Source organism: Macaca mulatta, chromosome 1, assembly GCF_049350105.2.
Source record: "Macaca mulatta isolate MMU2019108-1 chromosome 1, T2T-MMU8v2.0, whole genome shotgun sequence".
NCBI classification, from domain to species: Eukaryota; Metazoa; Chordata; class Mammalia; order Primates; family Cercopithecidae; genus Macaca; species Macaca mulatta.
The window spans coordinates 213,052,082-213,071,396 of NC_133406.1; the positions used below are offsets into that span (position 1 = coordinate 213,052,082).

Here is a 19,315-nt window from a genome sequence, read left to right on the forward strand (position 1 = left end):
TATAGTTTCATTTGACATGTCAAAAAACTGAAACTTAGGTTAAAATAACTCAGCCCTGGCTGGTACGTAGCAAGCTGGGATCCTAACCCAGTCTCATACTTTCCAAGTCCTCACCCTTAACTGCAACTGGTCAGCATCCTAAGGTACTTGACCACGCAACCCGTTCCCTAATCTTTAAAATCAGGCCATTCTAGAAAGTTGAGGATTTGGATATGATTTGTAAGTGCCTGGCACACAGTCGGAACTTAATAAATGATACCATTCTCATTTGTATAGAAGCTCAGGTGTCATTTTTATTCTATAGTTTTTTGTTTTTTTGTTTTTTTTGAGACGGAGCCTCACTCTGTCCCCAGGCTGGAGTGCAGTGGCCGGATCTCAGCTCACTGCAAGCTCCGCCTCCCAGGTTCACGCCATTCTCCTGCCTCAGCCTCCCGAGTAGCTGGGACTACAGGCGCCCGCCACCTCGCCCGGCTAGTTTTTTGTATTTTTTAGTAGAGACGGGGTTTCACCGTGTTAGCCAGGATGGTCTCGATCTCCTGACCTCGTGATCCACCCGTCTCGGCCTCCCAAAGTGCTGGGATTACAGGCTTGAGCCACCGCGCCCGGCCTATTCTATAGTTTTAAAATGAAATAATCTTGGATAGTCACTTACAACTTTGACGACTTTAACCACCTGATGAAACCTGCCAGTTTTCTGTAGCCTCAGGTCTCCATAAAGTTCTTCTTAAATTGGCTCCTCTCATTTCACCACCAGCTTTTGGGGCCCAAGGTCCTAAGATTGTGCTCTTGAAGCCAAGTTCTCACATTAATCCATAGACCCCTGTTTACTACGTGCAGATCTACCAGGCTAGGTGCTACAGAGAGGAGGAAGACAGTCCGGGCCTCCCGGGGGCTTAGAGTTTGGGGGTGAAAGTGGGGGTGGCAGATGTTGACAAAATCTCCCATGCAGTGTGATCAGGATGGAATCCCTTTCACTGAGAGGCATTGGCACGGAGCTGCTATCACCAAGGTTGATGGCCTCGGATTCCCCTCTGCACCCACCGGTGGGACAGCTGGGGTTGCAGGATTGAGAGGAACCCTGCTGGCTGCTCTGCATCCCAAGGCTCTGAGACTGAGGGAGTCACGTGGGAGATGTTAGGTCCAAACCAGCCCGCCCTAAGTAGCAAGAATCTAGAACCTGAAGGAAGCTGGTGCAGTGTCCATCAAATCTGTTTCCACAAAGCTACTCCCCGTCCGTCTGCAGCTCAGTTTCTGTGAGACCTTGCCCGAGGTCTTTTAGAGGCTGAAAACGGTTGGCTGCCGTCGGATTCCCTGAGAAGCAGCAGTTAGGAAGCATGGTTCCTCCAGCACTTAGATGGTTTTCTGAAAGTGCTCAACTATTTCTTCATAATCATGTTCATCATCATCTGCAAAAGAGTCCGAGTCAATGAGGATCTTTAGCATTAGGCAAGTTCCTTCCCTTCTGTAGGGCAGTTTCCTCAGCTGTTCAGGGTAAGAGTTGGCCTGAATGCTCTGCGGTCTTTGCTAGCCTAGAAACCACAATTTGTTCTGTCTCAACACTTTGCAACCCTTTCATTTTCTTGTATGCCGCAGGGAGGGTAGTCTGTTGGGGACTGAACTCATTTTCCTTGCCAAAGCCCTAGAGCCCATGGGAAAGACAGTAGGAACCTTTCTACCCGAGCCCACCCCATAGAGGCCTGTCCATCAAACTGGGACCATAGAAGGGTCTGTCCCCAGGCAGGGCCATCAGAGGTAAAGGAAGCAGCAAGGTAGGGAGGGGAGACACAAGGACAAGGGTGAGCAGCGCCCACAGGGACTCACCTGGATCCTGCCTTTGGGGCTTAGCGGGCCTGTGGCCCTTCCTGTGGGCAGGAATCTTCCTGTACGTACTGGAGCCATCCTTGGTGAACTTTGGCAAGGTCTTCACCTTGGGTTTGGGCAGCAGAGCGTGTTGCTGCAATCCTAAGACTTGAGAAGACTTTGGGGGAAAAAGCAGAAATCAGCAGGGTCTCAAGAAATGGGGAAGCAGAGTCTACAAAAAACGGTCATTTACGTTAAAAGTGTCACTTCCTCTGCTTCTCTCTCTACTTCCTTTTCAGGCTATGACCTCTCGAGACCCCTGGTGTTTTTGCTACACGCATGTGAAATATTCTCTGGCAAGGGAGAAAGGGATCAGGGTAGAAAATGAGGATAGGGTTGGGGGCTGGAGACAGGGTGTTCCTGGGATTCCCCACTTAGGAATTCGGTCAATGTCCTTTAATTCTCTTGCTGAAGGGGAAAAAAGCAAAGTGGGGATACCTTAAGAAAGCAGCCGCAAAGCCTCATGACGGCGCCTGAGCTGAGGAGGCCCAGAAGGAAGACTACTGCCACTGCGCTCCCCCATGTGCCAGATGCTACGTGACGTCTGCCCTTTCATCCTCAAGTCACCCTCTGGTTTCAATTCCCAGTTTATGTAGGAGAGAAAGTGTGCCTTGTCAAAGGTCACACGGGGATCCACAGCAGGGCCAAGGTTTGGACCCAGGGCCACGCCTGTGACCTGTAAAGGCAGCGGTCTTGGCGCCACACCATGCTTTACAGAGCGTGTGGCACAGCTCCCTGATCAGCACCAAGATTTCGACACACAAAGGGGAAAAGTTGTTCCAGGGTGACAGCAGTGACCGGGCCCAGAGTCCCTCCATCGGGAGCCAAGACGCGGGCTGAGGTCTGTGGGTTTTGGAAAGTACACTTTTCAGCACTGGCACAAGGCCTGTGTTTCGGATGTCTCAGTCCAGCCATTGTCAGAAAATGACTTCCCATGCTCACCCCACAGATAAAAGCCTCTTCTGGGGCTGAGACCACTCAGGAGTCATCTTGTAACTTCCACTGCCACCTGCTGCCTACCACACATGACTAAATACAGTCACCCAAGATCCCAAAACAAGAGCTGGTGATAGTAAAGGATTTTGATCTGTCTCATCCCCTCCCGTTCTCAGCAGACCACAGTAGTTAGAAGCTCAGGCTGTGTGGTCAGACCTAACTGCAAGCCCTGGCCCTGCCACTTGCTGGCTGTGTGATTTCAGGTAAACTACTTTACCTCTCTGTGCCTCTCACCTTCTCAACTGTGAAGCAAGACACCGGTGTGTAACTCAGAAGCACTGTGAGAATTGGTTGGGACAAAGCGTATCAGGGGCCTGCCACAGAGTAAGCAAGTCACAGAAAGCAGCTAGCACAACAGCAGCTGCAGAGGATATCTATCACCGGTCTACTGGCGAGAAAAAGGACGCTCAGAGGAGTACCCAGCACAGGCACAGAGTAAGGGAACCGGAATATAAACTTGGTCTTTCTGGCCCCATGCCTGGCTCTTTCCCGCTCATCTGTGATTCTCTTTGGCCCGTTTAGCAGGTACTCTCTGGCCTTGGAGCAGGGAAGGTCCCTGCCCCCACAGAACTCTTTCCAGTCAGAGACTCAGGTAGGACTCAGTAAAAGTGTGTTCTGAGCTATGCAGAGCATGCAGTGGGAGTACAGAAGAGGAGGCAGGACCACCGCTGCTGAGTGGGAAATCGAGTCCTGCCTTGCCTGTGAGCCTAGAGGGGGAAGAACACTGTTGGCAGAAGGCCCGGGTGTGGGGCTGGGAAGCAGCAGTCCCAGTGCCATGGGGGAGCTGCGGGCACGTCTCTCGCTGGAGCGTGGACAGCAGAGTGGGTGGAGGAAGATGGGTCAGCGGCGGTGCGACAAGTCAGCTTATAAAGGACCCTGGATGCCATGTTAAGGGGTTTGCATCATCCCACGATGATAGGCAGCCACAGAAGGTTCCAGAAGATGGAGCTGTGGCCCATCAGTGACTAAGAAAGGAGTTAGAAGGCCTTTCTGACAGCTTTCAGAGGCTGCTGAAGCAGTTTAGGAGAAAAATGATGAGGCTCGAACTAGGAAGTGAAGGCAGCAGTAGTGGAGAGAGGAAAGCACCATGAACTTGGAGTGGACTGTCCATGGCCAAGTTCAGTCCTCCCACTTATTAACAGGGACGCTGGTCGAGTCTCAGGGTCTCCGAGTCCTCGTTTTCTCAATCGTAAGATACTGATAATCACGCCAACCTCGGGATTAATTGTGAGGTGGAATGAGAATAATGGGTGCAAAGTGTGCAAGTTTATAAACTACAAGTTTACACATTTGCAAGAGAAACATGACAGATGTGACAAAGAAGCAGTGATCCCAATAGGTGACCCCTCCCTGCCCTCTGGGATTATACTGGTACCTTGACGCCTCCCTCCTGGGTGCTGTGTCTCCTCTGCTTGCTGAGGCCCTGACTTTTAGGGGGCCTGGGTGGGGGGGCTTGGATCTCACAGGCTGGTAACTTCCGAAGACGATAATAGAAGGTGTCTGTCAGCTCCTCCACTGTGGCCATGGGGAGAGACCCCTCTGGCCAGTCTGGCTGCCCCTTGGCCTCCACGACAGTCAGGTCCAGCCACCGGGGAGGGATCTCAAAGCACATCCCAGGCTCAGAGTCCAGGCTTACCACCAAGAATGGCTCTGTGATCTTCTCCTCCAGCCGCAGGCCCAGGAAGGAGGTCAGAGGGTCAGTGGGATGGCTGCTGTCCTTGGCTACCACCTTGACCTCACAAGGCAGCGAGAACTGGGCAGTCAGATCCGCCAGGCTGTAGCGCCGACTGTCACTCATCTCCTCCACGAAGCTGCCAGGGAAGTGGAGGGGCAGCAGGACCCGCTCTGGGCTCTCTGCCTCCTCTTCACACTCTTCCTCCTCATCCTCCCCAGCCTGGTCACTCAGCCGCTGGCAAACCAAGACGTCCAGGTCATTGCCCTGGGCCCCATGGGCCTGGCCAGCCCCCAGCACCTCCAGCCGGTCACCCACAGCCAGGGACGTGAACTCGGGATTCTCCTCCCTCTCACCCTCACAGTCCTTAGTGGCCACCACCCGGAGTGGCTGGCCTGGCTGGAAAGCACCTAGGAGGTCATAGGCCGTGGGGAACTCCCTTGGCCGCCGCCGCAGCTTGCCCTGGTAGGCCCCTGACACCAGGAAGTGCCTGGGCACCTTGCGGCCCTTGCTTGAGGCCAGGACCCGCCAGGGTGGTGAGGCTAGGCCATAGATGCAAAGCCTCTGGCCTTTCTGCAAGGAGCCCAGCCACGGGCTGAGGAAGATGGGACGGCGCTCAGGAACCTCCAGGATCTCCGTGGACAGGGGGAAAGGGCCTTGCCGGGCCAGGACCTCGCTCAGCAGCAGCGGTTTGATGAAGTGGACATGCTGGGAGGAGGCGGTGACGTCCTCCACGTCGACCTCCAGGGTGGAAGGGATCTTGACAATGGTCCTGCGCACTGTGGAGAGGGGCAGCTCAGTGGCACTGCATGCCACCCCAGGAGTGGCCCCCACCCCAGGCATAGAGCATCGGCTGGGCCGGCTGGCCTCCTTCCCACTGCCGCCTTTTCTTTCTTTTTATTCATTTATTTATTTTATTTATTTGTGGTTTTTTTTGAGATGGAGTTTCGCTCGATCTGGAGTTTCACTCTTGTCGCATGGGCTGGAGTGCGATGACACGATCTCGGCTCACTGCAACCTCCGCCTCCCAGATGCAAGCAATTCTCCCACCTCAGCCTCCCGAGTAGCTGGGAACACAGACGCCCGCCACCTCGCCCGGCTAGTTTTTTGTATTTTTTAGTAGAGACGGGGTTTCACCGTGTTAGCCAGGATGGTCTCAATCTCCTGACCTCGTGATCCGCCCGTCTCGGCCTCCCAAAGTGCTGGGATTACAGGCTTGAGCCACCGCGCCCGGCTGGCCCATCCTTTTTTAAAAAATTTTTATTTTTATTTTTTCTTCCTCCAAGTATTAAGAAAAAATAAAAACAAATTTTAAAATTATTATTTTTAGGCTGTGCTCGGTAGCTCACGCCTGTAATCCTGGCACTTTGGGAGGCCGAGGTGGGCGGATCACCTGAGGTCAGGAGTTCCAGACCAGCCTGGCCAATATGGCGAAACCCTGTCTCTACTAAAAATACAAAAAAATTATCTTGGCCTGGTGGCAGGCGCCTATAATCCCAGCTAGTAGGGAGGCTGAGGCAGGAGAATCGCCTGAACCCAGGAGATGGAGGTTGCAGTGAGCTGAGATCAACCATTGTACTCCAGCCTGGGTGACAGCAAGATTCTGCTTCAGAAAAAAATGAAAGAGATGAGGTCTCGCCCTGTTGCCCAGGCTGGAGTGCAGCAGTGTGATCATAGCTCACCACAACCTTGAACTCTTGGGCTCAAGTGATCCTCTTGCCTCAGCCTCCCGAGTAGCTACTACTACAAACACTATGCCTAGCTAATTTTTTAAAAAATTCTTTGTAGGCCGGGCGCGGTGGCTCACGCCTGTAATCCCAGCACTTTGGGAGGCCGAGGCGGGCGGATCACAAGGTCAGGAGATCGAGACCACGGTGAAACCCCGTCTCTACTAAAAATACAAAAAAAAAAAAAAAATTAGCCGGGCGCGGTTGTGGGCGCCTGTAGTCCCAGCTACTCGGGAGGCTGAGGCAGGAGAATGGCGTGAACCCAGGAGGCGGAGCTTGCAGTGAGCCGAGATCGCGCCACTGTACTCCAGCCTGGGCGACAGAGCCAGACTCCGTCTCAAAAAAAAAAAAAAAAAAAAATTCTTTGTAGAGATGGGGATCTTGCTATGTTGCCTAGTCTGGTCTGGAACACCTGAGATCAAGCGATCCTCCAAAGTGCTGGTATTACATGCGTGAGCCACTGCGCCTGGCCCCCCAGAGATAATTTGAGCATCAATAAGAATAACTGGCCAGGCACAGTGGCACACACCTGTAATCCCAGCACTTTGGGAGGCCGAGGCGGGTGGATCACCTGAGGTCAGGAGTTCGAGACCAGCTAACATGGTGACACTCCGTTTCTACTAAAAATACAAAAAATTAGCTGGGTGTGGTGGTGCATGCCTGTAATCCCAGCTACTCGGGAGGCTGAGTCAGGAGAATCACTTGAACCGGGGAGGCAGAGGTTGCGGTGAGCCGAGATCGCACCATTGCACTCCAGCTTGGGCAACAAGAACGAAACTCCATCTCAAAAAAAAAGAATAACTTCAGTGTAATACAGAGGAAGCAACCTGAAGTTCCAGCTGATCCTCAGGGATGGGGTGGGGGTGTCTTCCATCAGAGCAGCTCCCGGGGGCACCCCTCTTTCTCTCCCCCAGCAGCCCCCATCCACCTGCCCAGACAACTCACTGTGCATGATGGCTTGGATCTCATACTGGGGCCGCAGGATCAGGGAATGCCAGGGCAGGGTGGGGCAGGTGAGGACGAGGTCCTTCAAGGCTGGATCCTGTAGGACCTGGAGCAGAGTTCGAGGGGCACTGGGCTCCCATTTCCGGAAGGGCCCCTTCTGGGATAGGGGCAGGTGCAGGATGACCTGTTGACCCTCCAAGCCCACGACACAGCGGGCACAGCGGATCCCGAGGTGCATCACCACAGCCTCAAGCATGAGGAGCTGGTCCTCAGTCACCACCCTGCCCTCTGTGACAATCCTGTGGGTCGACATGAAGCAAGTGGGCAGCTGCTTGGAGCTCTGAGTTGTGGCAGAGACCAGCTCCTCCAGGGTTTCGTAGCTCTGTGGGGTGTTGAGGGGAGTGAAGTAGCCTGTGGGGGACAGCAGAGAGCAGGTGGGTCATTGTGGGGTGTCAGAGTGGGGCAGGCCCTTGCCAAGTCCGGACCCCAGTCTGGCCCTGCAGATGACCCAGCCAGAATCCCCCGGGAACAGGTGTCAATGAGGGATTTGCATCTGGACATCTGGGCTGCAGGGCTGAGGGACACAGGGCAGAAAGTGGCGGTGCATGAAGGGACAGGGAGAGACAGGAAGTAGGGACCGAGAGAGACTTGTCACCAGAGACACAGAGAATGGAAGAGGGACACATTCCCTGACAGACACACTAGACTTCCACACTCTCCTAGCTCGTGACCACACCTGCCTCTAACTGCCATCTTAGCCTTTCCTCCAGAGGCCTCCCCATAGCTCCGATCTCACGCATCCAAAACCTACCATCCCTCTCTCCCAAACTAACATCCCAGGAGCTGCTGGCCAGAGCCACCTCAGACCACCCACTGTACCCCCTGCATCCTGGCTGCCACTACTGACTGCCCAACTGCCCCTCACTCCCTTCCTCCAGCCCCCACCCATTCCACCACCAGCTGGCCTAAACACCTCGCTTCCGGACATGATACCTCTTTGGGGAAGCAGGTTTTTCCTGCCCCAAACCTACAACCTGAAGCTAATCGAGGAAACACCGCACAAGCCAGGACTGAGAGATATTCTACACAAGTACCGGTCTAAATGCTTCAAAATGTCAACGTCAAGACAAAGGCAGAGGAACTGCTCCAGTCTGAAGGAGAATGAAGAAACAGGACAATTGAATATGATGTGTGATCTAGGACTAGACTCTGGATTGAGGGGAAAAACTGCTATAAAGCATATTATGAGGATAGTTGCTGGAATTCAAATATAGACTGTGGATTAGGCAGTAGTACTGTACCAAAATTAAATTTCCTGAATTTGATCATTGAACCATGTGAATGAATGTCCTTGTTTTGGGGAGATACTATAATACTTAGGGGTAATATATAGATGTAAAAGGGATCATGTCTGCAATTTGCTCTTAAATGGTTCAGAAAAAACATATCCATATATACACATATAGTAATATGTTCATATGTGTGTGTGTATGTGTGGAGAGAGAGAAACACATGTAACAAATGTTTAACACTTGATGGAGAAAAAAGGAAACCTGAGGCTGTTTTTGGCCAGGTACACTGGCTCACACCTATGATCCCAACACGTTGGGAGGCTGAGGCAGGAGAACTGCTTGAACCCAGGAGTTCCAGACCAGCTTGGGCAATATAATGAGACCTCATCTCTACAAAAAATTTAAAAATTGGCCAGGCACGTTGGCTCACACCAGTAATCCCAGCACTTGGGAGGCTGAGGCGGGCAGATTGCTTGAGCTCAGGAGTTGGAGACCACCCTAGGGAATATGGTGAAACTGTCTCTACCAAAAATACGAAAAAAAATGCCGGGCGCCCTGGCTCACACCTGTAATCCCAGCACCATTTTTTTTTTTTTTTTTTTTTTTTTTGAGACAGCGTCTCACTCCGTTGCCCAGGCTGGAGTGCAGTGGCGTGATCTCAGCTCACTGCAAGTTCCGCCTCCCGGGTTCACGCCATTCTCCTGCCTCAGCCTCCCAAGCAGCTGGGACCACAGGCGCCCGCCACCACGCCCGGCCAATTTTTTGTATTTTTAGTAGAGACATCTCGATCTCCTGACCTCGTGATCCGCCCGTCTTGGCCTCCCAAAGTGCTGGGATTACAGGCATGAGCCACCGCACCCAGCCTGTAATCCCAGCACTTTAGGAGGCCAAGGCGGGCGGATCACAAGGTCAGGAATTGAGACCAGCCTGGCCAATATGGTGAAACCCTGTCTCTAAAAATACAAAACAATGAGCTGGGTGTGGTGGCGCATGCCTGTAATCCCAGCTACTCGGGAGGCTGAGGCAGGAGAATTGCTTGAACTTGGAAGGTGGAGGTTGCAGTGAGCCGAGATCATGCCACGGCACTCCAGCCTGGGTGACACAGCGAGACTCCATCTCAAAAAAAAAACACAAACAACAACAACAACAACAAAATGAGCTGGGCACAGCAGCACAGACCTGTAGTCCCAGCTACTTGGGAGGCTGAGGCAGGAGGATTGCTTGAGCCCAGGAGATGGAGGTTGCAGTGAGCTTAGATCATGCCACTGCACTCCAGCCTGGGCAACAGAGCAAGTCTCAAAAAAATAAAAATGCAAACAAAAAATTGGCTGAGCGTGGTGGCCCAGGCCTATAATCCCAGCTACTCAGGAAGCTGAAGTGGGAGGATCGCTTGAGCCAGGGAGGCAGAGGTTTCAGTGAGCCGTGATTGCACCACTGCACTCCAGCCTAGGTGACAGAACAAGACTCTGTCTCAAAAAAAAAAATTAATGAATCTGGATAAAGGATGTACAGGAGTTCTAGCAAATTCTAGGTCTGTAAGTTTAAAATTATTTCAAAAGAAAAAGAAAAAAAAACTCAAAATATAAAATACATCACTTCCATATTAAAAACATCATTGGGGCCGGACATGGTGACTCACACCTGTAATCCCAACACTTTGGGAGGTCGAGGCAGGAGGATCGCATGAACCTAAGAGTTTGAGACCAGGCTGGAGAACATAGCAAGACCCTGTCTCTACTAAAAACAAGAAACAAAAAAACCTCATTGGCTCTTCAGTGCCTTCAAAATAAAGAACAGTGTCAGCACACCACATAGCCCCCAGGTGGTGTGGCTCCTGCGGCTCCCCACACAACGTGCCCCTAACCCAGAAGCCACACTCTCCGGTGTCGGGCAGGCAGTCACATAACAGCCAGTCCTCAGAGTGTGCCTGCTTTGTACCAGGTGCCCCCCCCCCACTTTTTTTTTTTTTTTTTTTTTGAGACGGAATCTCGCCTTATTGCCCAGGCTGCAACCTCCACCTCCCAGGTTCAAGTGATTCTCGTGCCTCAGCCTCCTGAATAGCTGGGATTATAGGTGCCCCCCACCATACCTAGTTAATTTTTGTATTTTTAGCAGAGACAGAGTTTCACCATGTTGGCCGGGCTGGTCTTGAACTCCTGACATCAGGTGATCCACCTGCCTCAGCCTCCCAAACAGCTGGGATTACAGGCATGAGCCACCAGTCACCGTACCCAGCCTGTCCCAGGCCCCTTTCTAAGTGCTGCATACATATCAGCTCATTTCATCCTCATATCAAGCCTAATCACCCTCATTACAGAAGAGGAAACTGAGGCCCGGAGAGGTCCCAGGAACTTGCCTAGCTTGCCCAAGGCCACTGGGATTCAATTCCAGGCCGCTGGCTTCAGGGTCCATGCCATGGCCCACCACACTACTTGCCTCTTAAAATAATTGAGCTCTGGCCAGGCGCAGTGGCTCACGCCTGTAATCCCAGCACTTTGGGAGGCTGAGACGGGCAGATCACAAGGTCAGGAGATCGAGACAGTCCTGGTTAACATGGTGAAACCCTGTCTCTACTAAAAATACAAAAAAAAAAAATTAGCTGGGCATCGTGGCAGGCGCCTGTAGTCCCAGCTACTCAGGAGACTGATCCAGGAGAATGACGTGAACCCAGAAGGCGGAGCTTGCAGTGAGCCCAGATCACGCCACTGCATTCCAGCTTGGGTGACAGAGCGAGACTCCATCTCCAAAAAATAAAAATAAATAATAATAATTGAGCTCCTTGGGGTCTCCTGAGCACCAAATGTGCACGTGCTACTCCCTGTGGCTGGGATCTTTCTTCTGGTTCATATGCCACCTCCTCCAGGAAGCCCTCACAGACCCTGAGGCAGGTTACTCTTGCTCAGATCCCTCTCTAAAGCTTATGCCTCCTTTTACTGTTGCCCTCCTCTCACTGTCATCCCGGAAGCTCTCCACTGGAGAGGGTGGCACCTGGTTCATCCTGAGTCCCACACCCACAGCCCCCCACACAAAGCTTGGCACACATGGGTGTCTGCAAATGTTTGGGGAGTGAATGTGTGAGTGAACACAGAGACAGGCACCTGGACAGGGCTTGGAACACAGGCAGGTGTGACCAGAGACCGAGAGGGAGAGGGCGCAACCTCTCTGAGTCCAGGGCATTGTAGACCCTCTGAGGGCATCCCCACCCTTGAGGCTGGGTTGTGGTGGATATGAGGGCCTTGGGAGCAAACCCAGAGGGGAAGGAGCGACTGCTGGACGTGGCAAGCCCACGAGCAGCTGGCAGATGTGCCAGGAGGGTGCCGGGGCACGTGGGGAGGCAGAGGTGCCCACCTTACCCTGGAAGTTGCAGGGGAGCTCCATGGTCTGGCTGGTCCTCGGGTTCTCACAGACCACCTTCTGGAGGCGAACCTGGGTGACCTTGATCAGGTCCCCTGTGGAGAGGCAGCACTCATTCCCAGAGATCTCATAGATGGAGCCTGTGGAGACAGGGACTCCGTTTCCCCGCTGGACAAGGGCCAAGCGCTGGGCAGCCTGTGACCCGGGGCCCAAGAAGCTGTGCTCTGCCATGCCTTTGCACATGGTGCCTGCTGCCTGGCATGCCCTGCTCTGTCGTTCCTGCCTCATTCCCACAGGTTCACTCATCCTCAGCTGTTCTTGCCCCTCCTAGCATCGGTACGCCCCACTGTGGCACACTTCTCTGGCCTTTTTCACCCCTGTGCCTCCTTCACTGAGTTCCCAGGCAGGGCTGATCTGTCTCAACATCACTGCAGCCAGCACAGGGCTTGGCCTCTGAGTATGTGTTAAGTCCACAAATCGATAAACAACTCAGTGAATCACCCTCTCTGAGCCTGAGGGAGTTGGGATTCCCTTAGTGTACAGCTAAAAAATCAGGCTCAGAGAGGGGTCAGTGGCTCCCTGGAGATTACCGGGGCCCAGAGCCGGCACCCAGCCCTCCAAGCACCCTGGAAAATAGAGGGACACTGACAGAGTGAGGCTAGTGGGCAAAGCTCTGCTTTCGTGGTTTAAAGTGTGTAAGTGGTGTCGAGAACACAGAAGGTGCTCAATAAAGCTCTCTCCTGCGTACACGGAGTGCAGTCTCTCCGTCCAGCTAATGGAGGACAACAGACTATGTGGCAGGACCTTGAGGCCACCTGACCCCAGCCCCACCCACAGGGCAGCCCCAACATCAGTCCTGAGAAACTGATGAAAACCTCCCCATGTACCCCCAGGAAAACACCCCCTGGTCATAAATCACAGTGCGTTTACAATGTCAGGGCGTTGGCCTTCCAGACTGCTGAGAACAGCAACTGTGGTGCTACAGATACCCAGCACCACGCCAAGGGCTACTGATGCGTCACTGTATTTAAGACCCATGACCGCTCTTGCGGAGACAGGCAGTTTCAATTTCCTACATGATGAAACGGCTGGCTGGGCGTGGTGGCTCACGCCTGTAATCCCAACACTTTGGGAGGCCAAGGCGGGTGAATCACCTGAGGTCAGGAGTTCGAGACCAGCCTTGCCAACATGGTGAAACCCCGTCTCTACTAAAAATACAAAAATTAGCCCGGCGTGGTGGCGGGCGCCTGTAATCCCAGCTACTCGGGAGGCTGAGGCAGGAGAATTGCTTAAACCCAGGAGGCAGAGGTTGCAGTGAGCTGAAATCAGGCTACTGCACTCCAGCCTGGGTGACAGAGGGAGACACCATCTCAAAAAAGAAAAAGAAAAAGAAACAGCCTCGCAGGGGTTGAGTAGGTTGTACATGATGATCAGGTAATAGGAGGCAGAACTAGAAGTTATGGCTGGGTGCGGTGGCTCATGCTTGTAATCCCAACACTTTGGGAGGCTAAAGTGGGAGGACTGCTTGAGGACAGGAGTTCAAGACCAGCCTGGGCAACACAGGCCTCGTCCTTTTTTTTGAGACAGAATCTCACTGTCGCCCAGACTGGAGTGCAGTGGTGCAATCACAGTTGATTGCAGCCTCAACCTCCCAGGCTCAAGCAATCTTCCCACCTCAGCCTCCCGAGTAGCTGAGACTACAGGCATGTGCCATCACACCTGACTAATTTTTTTATTTTGTGTACAGACACAGTCTCACTATGTTACCCAGGTTGGTCTTGAACCTCTGAGCTCAAGTGATCCTCCTGCCTCAGCCTTCCAAAGTCCTGGGATTACAGGCATGAGCCACCACACCCTGCAATTTTTTATTTTAAAATTTTTTGTAGACATGGGGTCTCACCATGTTGCCAGGACTGATCTCCAACTCCTAGGCTCAAGCAATCCTCCCACCTCGGCCTCCCAAAGTGTTGAGATTACAAGTATGAGCTATCACACACAACCTATGTTCTATTAAACAAAAAACAGGGCCTGATGTGGTGGCTCATGCCCATAATCCCAACAGTTTGGGAGGCTGAGGCAGGCAGATCACTTGAGTCCAGGGGTTTGAGACCAACCTGGGCAACATGACAAAACCCTATCTTTACAAAAAATACAAAAATTAGCTGGACGTGGTGGTGCATGCCTGTGGTCCCAGCCTCTCAGGAAGCTGAGGTGGGAGGATCACTTGAGCCCAGGAGGTCGAGGCTGCAGTGAGCTGTATCGTGCCACTGCACTCCAGCCTGGGCAACAGAGCCAGACTCTGTCTCAGAAAATTTAAAAAAACCTAGGTTGAACCCAGGGTGTTTGCCTCCAGAGCCAGTGCTCCTAACCACGCAGCCAACCACATCCGAGTGCCCTGCCAGACACCTGCCCCTGTTGGCAAGGCCATCTGTCCTCTACACTCACCCACCCCACCCACACACCCACACCCTATCATGGCCTTCTCTAGTCATTATCACTCTGACTTCCACCACTTCCACCAACCCGTATCAGGCAGGATGAGGAAACAGGTGTTGTAACACCAGCAGGCAAGGGGTGCTGGGAGGACGGAGACACTTGGTCCTGGGCTGGGGGAAGAGCATACAGATCCCAGGTGCCTGCCTGCAGAAAGCCCCTGGAGGTAGAGTCAGAATTTGAACCCAGATCTGCCAGATTCCCAAGAGGACCTGGAGAGATCCACTGCGAGGTGGTGGCCCTGGGCAGGACCCTCCATGTGGGACTTCCTTGGTCTAGGACCCCACTTGGGACCGAAAACACTGCTGGAAGCTGGTGAGACACAGCGTTTTCCTGCAGCCAGGAAACAGGATGAGGCCTCAAGCCTCAGTTTGCTCTCTAAGGAAGGAACCCGCACCCCCACACAGCATCTCTCACCTCCACCTCCATCTCCCCTGCTCGGTGGCCCACGGGTCCTCCCTCCCCACAGAACAGCCCTGACCACCCATCCACTGTGCTGTCCTCCCCTGCCTTCCACTGTCTGTTAGTGCCTCACCTCTTGCTCCTTCAGGCAATGACTAGTGACTGTGCGCCTCCTGCGTGCCCATCCCTGTGAACCAGGGCGCTGTGGGCAGGCAGCAGATGTACGGGGGCGTGCAAGGAGCATAGAGCGGGGAAGGCTTCAGGGAGGAAGGGCCATTTAAGCTGAGAACTGAAGAGTTGATCAAATCAAGTACTGCCCATGGTCAAACAGAGGGCCAAGGTGGACGCAGGGACTGAAGGAAGGCAGTGTAGAGGAGGGCCAGGGGGAGGAGTGGGAGGCCACAGACGGGAAGACTGACCCTGCACTTCAGAATCAAGACGCAGCCACGACCACCAGCGCCCTAATGTGTCTCAGCGGTCGGACCTCCGTCCCATGCGCACCGCGAGGCCACCTCGGAGTGGCCCGGCTGCATCCACCTCCCGCGCCTGAACCCACTAACTTTTCACCACCCTGCGGGGCAGGTCAGCGGTCCCCATTCCACGAAAGCAAAAGCCGAGGTCCAGAGAGGTTGAGGGTGGCCCCAAATCACACAGCTTGGCCAGTGGCAGCGTCGGGATTTGAACCCGGCGGCAGTTTTCCCAGATTGCTAACGCCTTCTCGGGGTCTCTGCCCCCGCCCCACACCGAGGGAGTGTTCGGAGGGGTTCCAGCCCCCGCTCACCCTCGAAGTAGACCCCCGAGCAGACCCGCAGCACGCGCGGGAGGGTCTCGGGGTCCAGGGCGCGCACGAAGTCCTGCAGCGGAACCGGCTCCATGGTCACCACGGCTCTCTGGGCGCAGACTGAGGGGCCGGCGAGCGATCCCCGGGAGCCCTGCAGCCCCGCCCCACCGACACCCCGCCCCGCAAGCCGAAGCCCCGCCCCGCCAGCCCGCGGGAGCCCTGCAGCGCGACCCCGCAGAAGCCCCGCCCCGCCGAAGCCCCGCCCCTGCCCCTGCAGTACCCTATGGGGGAGGGGCGATGATGAAGATGAAGTCCCAGACGCCCCCTCAGCAGTGCTCCCGGTTAGAAAAATGGGACACGGCCCGACTTGTTCTGCGTCTCATAGGAGGGACATGCCCCTGCCCTTTGGGTTTGAGGAGGGAGATGTAGTGTCAGAGCTCCGGAATGTCCCTCCAGGACACTCCATGGTCCTCTATCGGAAACCTCCTGGTGAAGCGGAACTCAATACCTCTCCAGAACTCCCAAACTCTTTCGATAATTATTGCCCACGTTGGCCTCAAACTCGTGGACTCAAGTGATCCTCCCACTTCGGCCTCCCAAAGTGCTGGGATCACAGGTGTGAGCCACCGCGCCAGGCCTCGCCAATTCTAGTTAAAAATTCTTCCTAAGGCTAAAGAGAAATCTGCTTAGGGGCCGGACCAACCACTTATCCTGACCCCACAGGCTCGGGATAAGCCTTTTCCATTTCCCTGTCCCTCAGGAGTCAGACCAACATAGGTTCAAATCCCAGGTCTCCTCTTGCTCGTTATATGACGTTAGGTAAATCATTTTGATTGTCTGAACCTCAGTTTCCTACTCTCTAAAACAGAGAGAAGAGGGCCAGGTGCGGTGGCTCACACCTATAATCCCAACACTTTGGGAGGCCAAGGCGGGTGGATCACCTGAGGTCAGGAGTTTGAGATCAGCCTGGCTAACACGGTGAAATCCCGTTTCTACTAAAAATACAAAAAACAGGCCTAGGCTCAAGCCTGTAATCCCAGCACTTTGGGAGGCCAAGACGGGTGGATCACGAGGTCAGGAGATCGAGACCATCCTGGCTAACACATTGAAACCCCGTCTCTACTAAAAAATACAAAAAACTAGCCGGGCGAGGTGGCGGGCGCCTGTAGTCCCAGCTTCTCGGGAGGCTGAGGCAGGAGAATGGCGCAAACCTGGGAGGCGGAGCTTGCAGTGAGCTGAGATCCGGCCACTGCACTCCAGCCTGGGCGACAGAGCGAGACTCCGTCTCAAAAACAACAACAACAACAACAATACAAAAAACTAGCCAGGCGTGATGGCACACACCTCTAATCCCAGCTACTCGGGAGGCTGAAGCAGGAGAATCGTTTGAACCTGTGAGGCAGAGGTTGCAGTGAGCCAAGATTGTACCATTGCACCCTAGCTTGGGCAACAAGAGCTAAACTCCGTCTCAAAAAAACAAAAACAAAAACAAAAAAACAGGGAGAAAAGGCTGGGTGTGGTGGTTCACGCCTGTAATCCCAGCACTTTGGGAGACCGAGGCAGGAGGATCACTTGAGACCAGGAGTCGCAGACCACCCTGGGCAACCTAGCAAGACCCTGTCTCTTAAAAAATGAAATAAAATAAGGCCAGGCACAGTGGCTCACGCCTATAATCCCAACACTTTGGGAGGGTGAGGCGGGCAGATCTCCTGAGGTCAGGAGTTCAAGACCAGCCTGGCCAATATGGCAAAACCCTGTCTCTACTAAAAATACAAAAAGTTACTGGGCACGATGGCTCATACCAGTAATCTCAGCACTTTGGGAGGCCGAGGCAGGCAGATCACCTGAGGTCGGGAGTTCTAGACCAGCCTCACCAACAGGGAGAAACCCTGTCTCTACTAAAAATACAAAAGTAGCCAGGCGTGGTGGCACATGCCTGTAATCCCATCTACTCGGGAGGCTGAGGCAGGAGAATCACTTGAACCCGAGATGGGGAGTTTGTGATGAGCCGAGATCGCACCATTGCATTCCAGCCTGGGCAACAAGAGCAAAACTCCGTCTGAAAAACAACAACAACAACAACAACAACAACAAAAACTAGCCGGGCATGGTGGTCCATGCCTGTAATCCCAGCCACTTGGGAGGCTGAGGCAGGAGACTCGCTTGAACCTGAGGGGCAGAGGTTGCAGTGAGCTGAAATCACACCACTTTACTCCAGCCTGGGCAACAGAGCAAGACTCCATCTCAAAATAAATAAATAAATAAATAAAATATCTAGGCATGGTGGCATGCATCTGCAATCTCAGCTACTCAGGAGGCTGAGGCAGGAGGGGCTGCAGTAAGCTATGATCATGCCACTGTACTCCAGCCCCAGCCTAGGCAACAGAGTGAGACCCTGTCTCTAAAAAAATAAAAAATAATAAAATAGGAGAAAGAATTATATCTCAGCAGATTGTGAGGATTGAATAAGATGATATAGGTATTGTGCAAAATGCTTTAGTTTTTTTGTCACTATAAAAGTAACAGAAGACTTTTAATCAGAGATAATAACAAAAGTTTAAAATAAAATGAATACGTTCTAACTAAAGAACATTTCATAAATTAAAAGCGGGCAGTCTTTACCCACCACCCAAAATACTTACCACTAACATTTTGTTGTGTTTCTTTCTAGTTCTTTTTTTTGGGGGGGAGACGGGTGGGCGGTCTCATTCTGCCACCCAGGCTGGTGTGCAGTGGTGCGCACGCAGCTCACTGTAGCCCCCAACCTCCTGGCTCAGGCTTCACAAAAGTGAAGGGTCTTGCCTAAGGTCATGCCAAGTGGAGACACTGGGATTTTAACCCGGCTCTGCTAGGCTCCTCCTGCAGGCCAGAGAAAATGTCAGTTCTTCATTTCTTTCCCGGGTGTTTAAGCAAATTGTGGCAGTTTGATGGATTTCGGCTCAGCCCAGTTATGTCTAGAATTTCAGTAGTGGATGGGTTTTGGAGATAGACAGAGCTGGGCTCAAACCCTGGCTCCACTACTTCTTAGCTGTGTGACCTTGGGCAAGTTCCATACCCTCTCTGAGCCGCCGTCTCCTCTCCCTCTGTACAACGAAGGCTGGCAGGAGCCAGGTGTTGGTAAAAATGTTAGTGTAACCCAGGCACATGGGAACATGCCCAGTGCCCCGTATCTACGATCATTACATGATATCGTTCTTTCCCAAGACCTCCTGTGCCTCTGACACTAGCTCTCATTGTCTTTATTTCTCCAAACACTCTGCTTTCTATTTGAAGAAATAAGACAATGGGAACCTGACTTCCTTGCGGCTGCCCATGTAATGGAGGAACTAAAATCTGAACCGAGCCTGCAGGTGGTCACGGCCCAAGCCCTTTTCACTTCCCCAGGTTGGGAGCACCAGCCTGGGGATCTCTCCTTGGCTCCTCAAGAGCTGAATGGTGCGGAGAAAGCAGCTCAGGTTCCCACAGCAGGGCAGGGGCAGAAAGGAAGTCCCCCCATCCACCCACCGCTGTGAGGAGGATGCCTCCAGCCACCGGGAAGAGAAGTTCCTCGTTTCAGCAGCCCATCTCTGTCAGCTTTTGGAGTCTGAAGGTGGATGGCTCAGGACCTCCTATGGATAGTGCAGGAGGCAGCTGGCCACAGCAGCAGGGTGACAGGAAGGGGTCAGACCCGGGCCTGCTGCGTGGCACCACACACTCCGGTACCTGGCGTGTCACGTGACTTGGTGTTTTTCAGCAACTTGCAAGGCAGGAGGTGGGGTCCTCCCTCTCCTCCCGTGTTTCCTCCCCCTGTAGA

The 19,315-nt window shown here is 53.3% G+C and overlaps 1 protein-coding gene and 1 long non-coding RNA gene across 8 annotated transcripts; one reads left to right on the forward strand and one right to left on the reverse strand.

Annotated features, from left to right (window-relative positions):
* Positions 1 to 267: 267 nt before the first annotated feature.
* On the reverse strand, positions 268 to 19,244 carry THEMIS2 (thymocyte selection associated family member 2). 7 transcript variants are annotated; one of them, XM_077966621.1, is made up of 7 exons: positions 15,523 to 15,644; positions 11,846 to 11,986; positions 7,201 to 7,611; positions 5,153 to 5,307; positions 4,232 to 4,765; positions 1,822 to 1,978; positions 268 to 1,406 (listed from the first exon to the last, which is right to left on the reverse strand). In XM_077966621.1, the coding sequence occupies exons 1-7, from the start codon at positions 15,614 to 15,616 to the stop codon at positions 1,351 to 1,353; spliced, it is 1,548 nt and encodes a 515-aa protein (XP_077822747.1). In that variant the 5' UTR covers positions 15,617 to 15,644; the 3' UTR covers positions 268 to 1,350. The 7 variants fall into 7 exon arrangements, with proteins under 7 accessions (XP_077822747.1, XP_077822732.1, XP_077822756.1 ...); XM_077966606.1 differs by lacking the exon at positions 15,523 to 15,644 and adding an exon at positions 19,027 to 19,244 and having other exon boundaries at positions 4,232 to 5,307; XM_077966630.1 differs by lacking the exon at positions 5,153 to 5,307 and having other exon boundaries at positions 4,232 to 4,810; positions 7,292 to 7,611.
* On the forward strand, positions 9,076 to 15,644 carry LOC144334952 (uncharacterized). Its single transcript, XR_013405266.1, has 4 exons — positions 9,076 to 9,134; positions 9,705 to 9,914; positions 13,478 to 13,684; positions 13,917 to 15,644. It is a non-coding gene; the product is annotated as an uncharacterized LOC144334952 (long non-coding RNA).
* Positions 19,245 to 19,315: the final 71 nt, after the last annotated feature.